An 11,959-nucleotide genomic window follows, 5' to 3' on the forward strand; every position below is an offset into this window, starting at 1 on the left:
AACTTCACTGAAATATAACATAAAATACAGGAAAGTGCACAAATGAAGTGTATGAATCACAGAATTTTCACAAAGTGAGCACATCTCTGTAACCAGTACCCACCAGAAAGAACAGAACACTTATCCCCCCAGGAGTTCCCAACTTGCCCCCTCCCAGTCTCTACTCCTTTCCCACCAAGGGAGACCATCCTCCTGACTTCTCTTACCATTCTTCTGGGGGTTTCTATCTTCTCTTTTTTTCTATTTTAATCATATCTGTGTTCCAAATGTCATTGGGCCTGTTGCTAAAGTTAAAAATATTCTGTCTTGCTAGAGTAGGGGTCGGGGGTGTTAGGATAACACATTCCCTAGATAAGAGAAACAGTTGAGGGTGGAGAGTTGGTGGGTAGTCGCTCTATTTTCCTCTCATTCTCTTTGCCAGGAAGTGTGAGGTTCTTTCCACTGTCGTCTTCCCTGAGGACTACATCTCCCAGCAGGCTGTGCTCTGACAGCTCTCGGATTTAAATAGGATTCTGGGCTAAGCTTAGATAGAGTCAGGCTGCTGCTGAACACCCAGGAGCGAGAGGAGCTAGAGAAGGGAGAGGCAGTGCCAAGCAGCCAGGAGTTGGAGTCAGACCAGGAGCTTGAACCAGACTTGGAGCCCAAGTTGCTTTTGCTAAAGCGGCAGCGGCTGAAGAAGTTGAAAAGATGCTGGCTATGTTGGGAGTGCTCACCACCTTCATTCCTTTCCTGTACTTCACAGCTCCATCCATCAGGTTTGTCTTATTTCAGTAACTCATGGAATATTTTGCAAAGCCCTGGATTGGAGACACGGAGCTTGTAAGTAGATGAGTTCTCAGCTGCTGAAAGAAGAGAAAGGGGACGGAGGCTGAGGGAGGGAAGGTCAGGGCAGAAAAAGCAGGAAGGAGGTCATTAGGAATACCCTGGTGGAAAATGGGAAGGAAGCACCTGGGGGCTGGGAGAGAGGGGCTTGTCTGAATGCTGATGCTAGTAAACGGTTGACCCTATGAGGTCGCTGAACACACAACCGAGGTGGGAGTGTTTAGGTTTCTCTGAAGGTCCCTAGGTCCTTTCTTCACTGCCCCCGATCAAGGTGGCCCTGCTGGGCTACTATGGGAGGTCGTTGCTGAGGAACTCATTGTTGAGTACCAGGCATTTTGCAAAGGAAACAAACTCTTTTACCTTTGAGACTACCCCCAACTAATGATTTGGGACGGGTCTTCTGTTGTGGGATATCTGGAGGTGTCATAGTGTTCTGAGTGAAAATTTTGAAAATTGCTGACAATGAAGAAGGTTAAATGGACATAATAGGAACAGAGTGTTGCTCTAGGTCCTCGCATAGAAACCTGGGTTTAAGTTCCAATTTTGCCACCATTAGCAAGCGACTTGAACTTCTTTGACCCTCAGTCTTCTCTACTATAAAATGGGACTAATGATGGAGTGGTCAAGAGGATTAAAATAATTTCTCTACAGAAAGCACCTAGCCTGGTGCCTGGTAGTCAGATGATGCTCAGGAAATGTTAGTTCTGCCCTGTTCCCATCCTCTTTTTTGGAACTTGTCAAGTCAACTTTATGTGAGAGGATGCTCCCTGTGCAGAAATCTGAAAAAGGGAAGTTTCTCTCTGTGTGCCGATGGCTCGAATGGAATCTCTGGCAGGATGGCAGAAAACCTCCAAAGATGTTGGCTCTCTCAAACTGGAGAAGCAGCCCAAGAGTCGTATTTGAATGCTGTTAATCAATTACTCACTGTTGATGCTGGTTGAAGACCTAAGCTTCAGGACTGCTGATGCCACAAAACACCCATATGTTTTGAATGCAGGTTAGAGGAGGAAGCTGACCTCTGGGAACCTCTAGATGAGAGCTAGGCATTTGTGTTATCTAACAAGGAAGCTCTCTGTTGGCCCTGGCTCAAGAACTCTTATTCAGTTCGTCCAAATAATCATTTGTAGTTTCTGGGCACATGACAGAAAGAACCTGTCATGTGCCTCCAACCTGAGGCGATGAGCAGGATGCTCAGTGGGAAAACAGTGTCCCCTGAAGGCTAGCTTCTTTGGGTCACCTGATGACAACTTAAAGAAATTTCTCTTGGAGGCTGAATGGATTTTATCTTGACCTCAGTCTGGAATCGGGAAGGATGGTGCATGAATGCTTTTGTTTCCCTTGCCTATAGGAAGTTCTTTGCTGGTGGGGTTTGTAGATCAAACGTGCAGCTTCCCGGGAAGGTAGTGGTCATCACTGGCGGCAACACGGGCATCGGCAAGGAGACGGCCAAAGAGCTGGCCCGCAGAGGCAAGTCCTCCCCATTCCGTGTTCATAGGACAGTGCCTCCTGCCTTCTCACTGGGCGGAGGGGGGTGTCTGTCCACATTTTCTTGTCTTTCCTTCTGGGCTTGGAGTTCTGTTCAGGAATTCAAGGAACCTACAATTCAGGTCCAGCTCTGACACCAACTTACTCCATACCTTAAACTTTCCTCCCTATTCCTTCCCTAGGGTATAAAGGGAAATAATGATGGCCATGTATAATATTGGTCAAATCAGTTATTCTAAGAGGAGGTACCAAGCAACATTAAATGCCAATGTGTAAAGATCAGGGTTCCCAGCCTCGGGTTAAGCTGACAACAAAGGGACTGAGCCGTTCTACTAGGGAGAATTCCGAGGCAGAATTGAGCCACTTACAGTTTAGGGATGGCTGGGCTGGGAGAGTGCTCTGTCTCCCAGTGGCAAGCTCATGTCCGCTTTTTCAGCTTAGGGTTTGAACGCATTGCCCTCTCTTTGCTGTGGCCCCAGGAGCCCGGGTGTACATTGCCTGCCGAGATGTGCTGAAGGGGGAGTCTGCAGCCAGTGAAATCCGAGCTGATACAAAGAACTCCCAGGTGCTGGTGCGGAAACTGGACCTATCTGATACCAAATCCATCCGAGCCTTTGCTGAGGGCTTTCTGGCAGGTAAGGCCCTCGTGAGTAGACAGAAAAAGCAAGAAGCTGGGTATGGGAGTGGCTGCTCCACCCTGTGCCCCCTGGGACCCTTACATCAGAGCCACCATGGATCCCACCGGACAGGTTCTGCCACATGAACCAGCAGGGCAAGGAATTGGCAGTGGACAAGCTGGGCAGGATCCTTATCATCCTTTTCCTCTGCAGTGGGAAAGTTGGGCTCTCTGTCTGGGCTTGTACCTTGGCATCAAGGTGTGGCCCTGATGTCACTCTCTTGTCTCATCCTGAGACTCAACCTTCTGTGGCCACAGGCACTAGATGAAATTGTGCTGTTGCCAGAATTCTTCTGTGTCTTGGAAGATGACTAGCTTCCACCAAGGCCTATGAAATCATGAAGGACAGGGTCCGTCTTGTTTTATGGCTGTATGTCCAGTGCATAGCTAAGTGCGCCTGGCCGAGTCAGTACTCAGTATACATTTGCTGAATGAATGAATGAATGAATGAGTGGTGTCCCGGAAGATATCAGTAGCTAAATTTAGAAACCCAATGACTGTTTATTAAATATCACTGAGATAGATCCGAGGGCAAGGAGAAAATACTCAGGATTGCAACAGGCAGCTAGTGGACTCCTTGCTAACAACGGGGTCTGCTTGGTTTTGCTCTATAGAGGAAAAGCAGCTCCATATTCTGATCAACAATGCAGGGGTGATGATGTGTCCATATTCGAAAACAGCCGATGGCTTTGAAACCCACTTGGGAGTCAACCACCTTGGTAAGTTTTGTTTTGTTTTAAAGATTCATTTGTTCATTTTAGAGAGAGAGGTAGAGAGTACGAGAGGGGAGGGAGGATCAGAGAGAGAGAGAGAGAGAGAGAACCTCCGGTAGACTCCCCACTGAGCACAGAGCCTGACACAGCTTGATCTCAGGACCCAAAGATTGTGACCTGAGCCAAAATCGTGAGTTGGCTGCTTAACTGAATGAGCCATCCGGGTGCCCAGGTAAGTATTTTTGAGTGACTGAAAAGCAAGACAACCCCATCTTGTTTTCTGTATGGAGATGACCCTATATGAGTGCTGAGAATCTCTAGTGGTCCTCAAAGACCTGGAATCCTGGGGTCTTTGGACATACTGGTTTTTCACTATTTTTCCACTGACCAGTACAGAAAAGTGAGATCCTCCTACCCATACCACTAAGAAACCCCAAAACTTGGGAGATACCAGGAAGAAGAATGTCATTCTTAGATGGGGCCTTGCACTTAGAAATGCAAGGCTTGCCAAGCAGGATCAAGCATGGCGGGTGCAGGAGTCTGTGTTTGGTTGGAGAGGGACACATCTATAACAGAGGGCCACAAAGTCAAGGGTCAGACCATGGAAGAGGCAGACCTTAAGGACCTGAGGTATGAATGAGGCTGGGCTTCAGAATTCAAGGTGATGGCTCTAGTGAGATCATGGAACATGTTCTCTGGTCCTAGGCAAATTATTTCCCCTGACTATTCCATCCTTCCTTCTGTACATGAATGTATCTGGAACCTCAGTTGGAAAATCATGACCAAAGGGTGGTTGGAAGCCAGCAGGTAGCAGGTGGCTGGATTGGGAAAGAGCAGAGGGACAAATAAATACAGGTTAAGTCTGTATTGCCTTATCTGTTGTCTAGCTCTGGGCCTCGCCTTGAGGAATCCACTAGGTCAGACAGACTGATCATTTGCCCTGAGTTATCACAGCATCAAAATTTGTTGATACCGAGGGGCTGCCTGGGTGGCTCAGTGGGTTAAGCCTCTGCCTTAAGCTCAGGTCCTGATCTCAGGGTTCTGGGATCGAGTCCCACATCAGGCTCTCTGCTAGGCAGGGAGCCTGCTTCCTCCTCTCTCTCTCTCTCTCTCTCTCTCTCTCTGCTTGTGATCTCTCTCTCTGTCAAATAAATAAAATCTTAAAAAAAAAAATTTGTTGATACCCAGAAGATAGTGAGCTGCTGCTGAAATCCTATCATCAGCTTCGACCCTCTGAGCCCGGGTATGAAGTCTACTCTTCTCACTCCAATCTCCCTTGCTGGCTGTCCTTGCAGGCCACTTTCTTCTCACCCACTTGCTCCTGGAGCGGCTGAAGGCGTCCACCCCTGCACGGGTGGTGAACCTGTCATCTGTGGTTCACCATGCCGGCAAGATTCACTTCCATGACCTCCAGAGTGAGAAGCACTACAGCCGAGGTCTGGCTTATTGCCACAGCAAGCTGGCCAATGTGCTTTTTACTCGGGAGCTGGCCAGGAGGCTCCAAGGTAAGTCTGCAGAAAGGGCCGGGACTAAGGTAGCAAAAGCAAGGTCTTCTGTTCAGATTAGAGGTTCACAGAAACTTCTGAAGTCACAATGTCAAACAGGCACCGTTCTGTGGTAGCTTTATACCCTAATGAGAATGAGATTGTAAACAGACTAAAAACAATTCTTGTCCTTGTGAAGCTTAAAATGGAACAGGGTTTGAGAATCTGCAAAATTACCTTACATTCATGTCACATCTTATCTCCTCTCTACTATCTCATTTGACTTTTCACAACAAACTCTTGTAACAGGCAGAGCAGTTACTATTATTACTATTTCATGGATTCAAACTGAGGTTCGAAGAAGTGGCCAGCCTGAGGTTAGATGCCACGTGAAGGAAGGAGTCGGAGTGGCATGTGGGAACTCCGCTTTAAATTCCTGGGGCTTCCTTCTGTGTGTGCCACCTGCCGAGTTCTATTTGGTGAGCTGAGCTACAGAGCTTCCACTGCCTGGAGTCAGAGAACTCTGGCTGGATGTCAGGCCCCTGGGTCTGAGCTCTTGCTATACCACACAGAACTACATGTGTATATGGACGTGTTCCTTTAACTTCCCCTGATTTCATCCTCTCAGCTGTAAAATGAGGGAGTCTTCTCTTAATCCTACGATTCTGTGCTTCCCGGAAGTTTTCACTGAGCTGCTTGGCTTTCACACCTGCAAATCTGGAGACCATTTGCCACCAGGCATAAGTCAGAGTCTGGGAACAATGGTATTCATCATGAGAATGCAGAAGGTAGAAGAATAGGGTAATTATTAGAAGAAATAATAATGATGATCATAATTGAGATAATGCCCGTGAAGCAGGTAGCATAGCCCTTGCTCATAATAAGTACTAAAGATAGTAGAGGCACAGGGGGTGCCTTGGGGTCATGTTAACCTCCATTATCTCCATCAACACCCCTCAATCTATACCCCATAATATGCACTTGCCCAGCAGTTGCAACGCAAAGTTCTAGCCTCCTGCCTTCCAACTAGTTGCTTCCCCTAAGCCCCTTCCACAGAAATTTCAAGGATACCACTGTTAATAATTGATACTCCTCCTCCCCCGTCTACTACTACTACTACATGTGGCTGTTTCTACTATTAATACTTAAGCCATAGGGTAAAGTTGACATTGAAATAGAAGTTCCTTCCATCAAGCACTCCTTATGAAACACAGAAGGCTGAGAAGGCTGTAGATCTTTCTGGGAGAGATCAATTAATTCCTATCAGATTCTACCTGGCTAGGAGAAGCACCTTCTGAACCTGGGGTTTTGTTCTCTGAGTTCCTTCTCATTTGTACATTTTGCTGCAGGAGATGAGCTAATTCTTTGGGCTCGGATGAGCCCCTGAACTAACAGTGCTTCCTTTGCCCTAGGCACAGGGGTCACCACTTACGCTGTGCACCCAGGCATTGTCAGCTCTGAGCTGGTCCGACACTCCTTCCTGCTGTGCCTACTCTGGAGGCTCTTCTCCCCCTTCATCAAGTCGCCTTGGGAGGGGGCACAGACCAGCCTGCACTGTGCTCTGGCTGAGGGCCTCGAGCCGCTGAGTGGAAAGTACTTCAGGTGCGTGGAGGAGGTCCTGGTTGGCTCCATCACCTGGCTCCCGGGGGTGGGGGGGTGAGGTGGGCACAGGGCTCCCTGAGCTCTGCATCCCACCCTGGTGGCCAAGTTTGTGCCTGATCATGGAATCCAGGTTTGGGTTGGGCCAGCAAATCAAGTGCTGTTACTTTTCCAAGGAAACTAATATTAGGAACTAGGCAAGAGTTGCCTTTATGTTTCCATTTTATATCTTGTGTGCCACATTTTCAGGTAAGTTTTGTACCCTTCTGAGAGCTGTTAGAAAGGACTGTCCCTATTGGTTATGTCTTGGAAAGAACAGTAACAGGCCTTCTGGATCCTTTCTCTCCTCCTTGAAGCTTTTAACTGATTTCTTTCATGAATTTGTTCATACCACTTAGCAGAAAGCATGGGGGCAAGGTCACCTCTCTCCACAGTGAACTCTCTCCCAGTGGTGCCAAGATTGTACCATCTGTTGGAATGCAGAAATAGACATCTCACTGTTGAATCTTGCCACAGACTCAATGGGGAATCAGAGATTGGGAATAATAGGAAGCCCAAGATTAAATCTCCTTCCCATTCCATGACGTGATCCATCCCCATCTGCTATTCTGTCCCATTTGTTGAAGGCTGTTCATTGGCGCACCATTTATATGAGAGAGAGTGAGCGTGCATACAAGTGGGGGGAGGGGCAGTGGGAGAGGGAGTAGCAGACTCTCCACTAGGTGGGGATACTGACCCCCTGGGGCTCCATCCCAAGACCCCAGGATCAAGACCTAAGCCGCTTAACCAGCTGCACCACCCAGGCACCCCTGGTGTACCATTTATTAAGTGAAGCATTGGTGATGACCTCGGTGCCCAAAAATAGAAGAATGGCTGGGGGCTCTTGGGTGGCTCAGCTGGTGAAGCGCCTGCCTTGGGCTCAGGTCATGAGCCTGTGACGGGCTCCCTGCTCAGCGGAAAGCCTGCTTCTCCCTCTGCCCATCACTGCACTCATGTTCTCTTTCTCTCTCTCACTCTGTCTCTCAAATATATAAAATCTTCAAAAAAAATAGAAGAATGGATAAATAATAATAGCCAATGTTGCTTGAGCTCTTGAAAGTGTTTACTTTTCTAAATATTTTGCATGAAATAATTCTTATAATCATCACAACTCTAGGAGGTAAATAATAATATTATCCACATTCTTCAGACAAGGAAATTGAAGCACAGAATAATTAAGTCTTGCTTAAGGTCATATAGCTTGTAAGTGGTAGACCTGGGATTCAAACCCAGGCAGTCTGGCTGCCAGGCTGTGCTGTTCAGGGTGGCTGCCGCTAGCCATGTGTGGCTACCAACCTCCTGAAATAGGGCTTGTTCAAAATGGGGTATGGTGGAAGTGTGAAATGTGCACCAGATTTTGAAGACGTAGTATGAAAAAAGAAACTTGAAATATTTCATTAATAATTTTTATATTGAGAAATTATTGAAATTATACTGAAATTATCTGGCTATATTGAGTTAAATAAAATATATTAATCAAATTCATTCCACCCATTTATTTTTCTTCTTTAAAATGTACTTTAAAAATTTTACTAGAAAATTTAAAATTACACCTGTGGGTCACATCCTATTTCTCTTAGACACTGCCACCCTGAAATCTGGGTGTTTGACATACTGTCGTAAGTATGTGATAAAATATTCTATAGTTGGTAAAATATTTCCAAATAATATTTCATTAATGGGAAAACGTTAATGATAGAATATTGTGGGGAAAAAGCTGAAATACAGAACTATGTAAGTATTCATTGTAAATACATAGAAGACAGTCTGTAAACCGTAAGTAGTAGTTACTTCCGGGAAGTTTGAGAAAGAGTCAGGAGAGTGTGAGGGAGGATTTTAACCTTTTAGTCCAGGTATTTGCTTATTAAAACATTTTTAAAAGATCACATATGCCTTATCACTTGTATAATTAAAATACACCTTCTCTTGTTGAAAGAGAAAGATAACCTTCCCCCACTCTAGATGCAGTATGATCCCAGTTCTGTGTAAAAGGAAGAGAGAAAGTCTATATTCTTGCACAAAGCAAACAAGAGTGTAAGAAAAAGTAAATGGGCTTTTCTTCCTTATCAGCACTGTATTTTCCAAGGGTCATACAGAAATTTTATAATTAAAAAAAAATACTATTTAAAGACACACACACACACGAAAAACACTGTGAGCACTGTGTTCTGCCACCACCTCCTCATGCATCTAGCCCCCTCCTTCATCCCTGCTCCCTCCCAAACAGAAGAAAACAGGGTGCTGAGGACGGGGCTCATGGGGCACAGGTGGGTCTGCAGATAGGATTGAAGGGGTCTATGAAGTTGTTTGGGAAAATTGTTGCATCTTCAATCTCACTAATCTCCACCTGAAATTTGACTTTGCCTTTGATGACAAACGTAGGCCATAAACTGCAGAAGCAGCAGTGATACCTGTGACTTTGTCACCAATAAAATGAAACATTTTCATGTCACATGGCAATCGGTGCTGATGTCTCGCTGTATCACTTCTGCTCACCAATACTGCAAAAGCCAGTATTCTTGTTAGACCCAGCGCAAGCTCCTGTTGTAGAATACATTAATGAAGAAGCCTCTGTATCACTCCGTCATTCACCAGCCTAAAATATTTTAAAACCACATTTCAATACATTAGTTCCTTTTCATCTGATATATCTTACACATTTAGAAATACATTCTGAGAAAGAGGCCATCAACTTTTCCAGACCGTCGTTTTCCACTCCTGGATGCTCACGCTCTTTCTGTGCCCTCCAGTGACTGCAAGAAGGCCTGGGTGTCTCCGAAATCTCGAGATAACAAAACGGCCGAGCGCTTGTGGAATGTCAGCTGTGAGCTTCTAGGAATCCAGTGGGAGTAGAGCTGGAGGAAGAGCCATAGCTTTATGAGGCCATTGCCTGCCTTGCTGAAAGGGGACCAAGGAGAAGGCCCCCTCGGAAGGACCGTCTTCCCGGCTGGCTGCTGTTGAGAATCCTGCCCTGCTCTGATTCACCCGACTTTTCTGGAAACCTTTGCACACCCAATTCTCTTGTGAGGCTGGTTCATGGCACAAGATGTTCACAACTATGGAGCATTCTTCTCGAAGACTTGCAGAGTCAGCTGCCCTCTCTGGGCAGGAGGACTGGGCAGATGCCAGGCTGGGCACAGGGATGGTGGAAGAGCCTGGGCAATTAGGTCAGTTTCCTCACCAATACCAGAAACGCCAGCCAGCATGCTCAGCTGATGTGACAGAAACATCAGTGATATATATTTTATTTCCAGGGACTGTAGACCCAAACTCTGGGCTGATCTCCTTCCTCTTTGAGATACTAATCACCACTCTGGAGGTTAGACCAACTTGGGAAAATCTTGGCTTATCCTTGGTCGACTTTGGTTTCTTTCTCTGAGCATCCTGGAGCCACTGCATGAAGCTGGCCCTTCCCATTTTCTCTTTCTGGTTCTCTTTAAGAAATTGAAAAAAAAAATTTTATAGCTTTATTGAGATATAATTGACATAATATTGGGTAATTTGGGGCCTTCTCATTTTCAACTGCATAGATGCTTTCTTTCCACAAAGTTCTCTTTACCTGAAATTTTAGAAGAAATAAAGACTGTGTGTTCATCTTATTGTCTTATTTATTTTGTCAGCGTAGCCAGGGAGAACTGGAACAAAGCGGGGAAGCCAGCCTTCCTGTAGTATCTCACCCTACCCCTCCACCCATAACCTTCTTAGAATATTGCGCCTGGGTGCAAAATAAGATGGTTCCGTTGGGTATTTTCTGTAGTTTCTTCCAGCTCTCCCATTTTATTGTCGAAGATGTAACAGGAGGAACTTAAATCCCACAGATGCTGATCTCCAGTACAGATTAAGGTCAGAGGTAATATAGGACTTCATTTAATTTGGTACATAGATGCAGAAAGACCAGCCCTGATAAAGCCTCCACCTAAAATCGCAGTTCTTCTCTCTCCTGGCCTCTCTTGCTCTCCTATGCTATGTCTCTGCTCCTTGCTTCTTGCCTCAAGTGCTCAAGTTCACCAAGAGGAGGCAGGCGATGACCTACCTGCGTGATCTTTCGACTGACATAGAAAGTCACGCTAGTGTGGTTCTAGTCCTAATGCATCCAAAGGGCCCCTGGGATAAAAAATGCCCTTTCCCTCCATAGCAAGGAGACTTTTCTAAAAAAACCTTTTTTATCACATGGATTTTCAAACAGATAAAAGCCTAACAAGTAGTATCATGAATCCTCAGGGACCTACCCATCATTCAGCATCCACAAGGTTAACGTTTTGTCAGTCTTGTCTGTTTCCCCCATGACATTTTTTCTCTGTAGGCTGAGGTGGGATATTCTCAAGCACATTCCAGACATTGTACGTTCACCCATACATACTTTATGGGGTGTATCCAAATAAGAACTTTTGTTTTTTACACAACCACAGTGCTGTTGTCGCTCCTGAGAACATTAATAATTCTTGAATATAAGTTAATTCTTGGAGTTCAAGTTTCCCTGGTCTCACAAATGTCTTTTTACTGTTGGTTGGTGCAAATCAGGGAAAGAGAAATGGTCCTGAAAAAAGATGAAACTTTTCTTTCCTGAAGCCCCAGCAAATCTCTTTGTGCCTCATTGGCCTGAACGAATACTACAGAAGGGCTCTGTTAATTGGCTTAAGACAATGATTATCCACACCTAAGCTGGGGGCCATCCCATCCACCCCACCAAGGGGGAAGAACAGTAGCTAACTCAGAGCACTTATGTTAATTAGGATTAGCTACCCTCACCTGAACTCTCTGGGGTAGGTACTATTTTTATCTCCATTTTACTGATGAGGCACAGGGAAGTGAAGTAGCTTGCTCAGGTTCGTATAGCTGGTAAGTGGCGGAATAGACCCAGGTAGTCTGACTCCTGGTCTCTTAATTAATCTGTTCTCTTAATTGCTATGCTCTATTGCTTCCCAGGGTGGAGGGAGCAACACATTCAAGCAATAATTCAGGACCATGAATGGGCAAAGGGACGGAGGCGGTAATACTGGGGAAGCAACCAATGAATGTTCACTACTGGGACCCACAATCTGTGCCTCGCAGGCTGTTGGGTCTGATGAAAAGCCTGGTGAAGAATAAAGGGAAAAAAAAGAGGAGATGGAAAAAAACAAAACAAAACAGGCAAAGACCAT

The 11,959-nt window shown here is 45.7% G+C and overlaps 1 protein-coding gene across 1 annotated transcript; it reads left to right on the forward strand.

Moving 5' to 3' along the window:
• The first annotated feature begins 536 nt into the window (after positions 1–536).
• LOC111148666 (retinol dehydrogenase 12 (all-trans/9-cis/11-cis)) lies at positions 537–10,303 on the forward strand. The gene is made up of 7 exons (XM_022505433.1): positions 537–755; positions 2,171–2,289; positions 2,787–2,942; positions 3,598–3,702; positions 4,992–5,201; positions 6,593–6,782; positions 9,569–10,303. The coding sequence occupies exons 1-7, from the start codon at positions 688–690 to the stop codon at positions 9,669–9,671; spliced, it is 951 nt and encodes a 316-aa protein (XP_022361141.1). The 5' UTR covers positions 537–687; the 3' UTR covers positions 9,672–10,303.
• Positions 10,304–11,959: the final 1,656 nt, after the last annotated feature.

The sequence above is a fragment of the Enhydra lutris genome, unplaced genomic scaffold, assembly GCF_002288905.1.
Source record: "Enhydra lutris kenyoni isolate GAN:26980312 unplaced genomic scaffold, ASM228890v2 scaffoldscaffold20, whole genome shotgun sequence".
In the NCBI taxonomy this organism is placed as follows: Eukaryota; Metazoa; Chordata; class Mammalia; order Carnivora; family Mustelidae; genus Enhydra; species Enhydra lutris.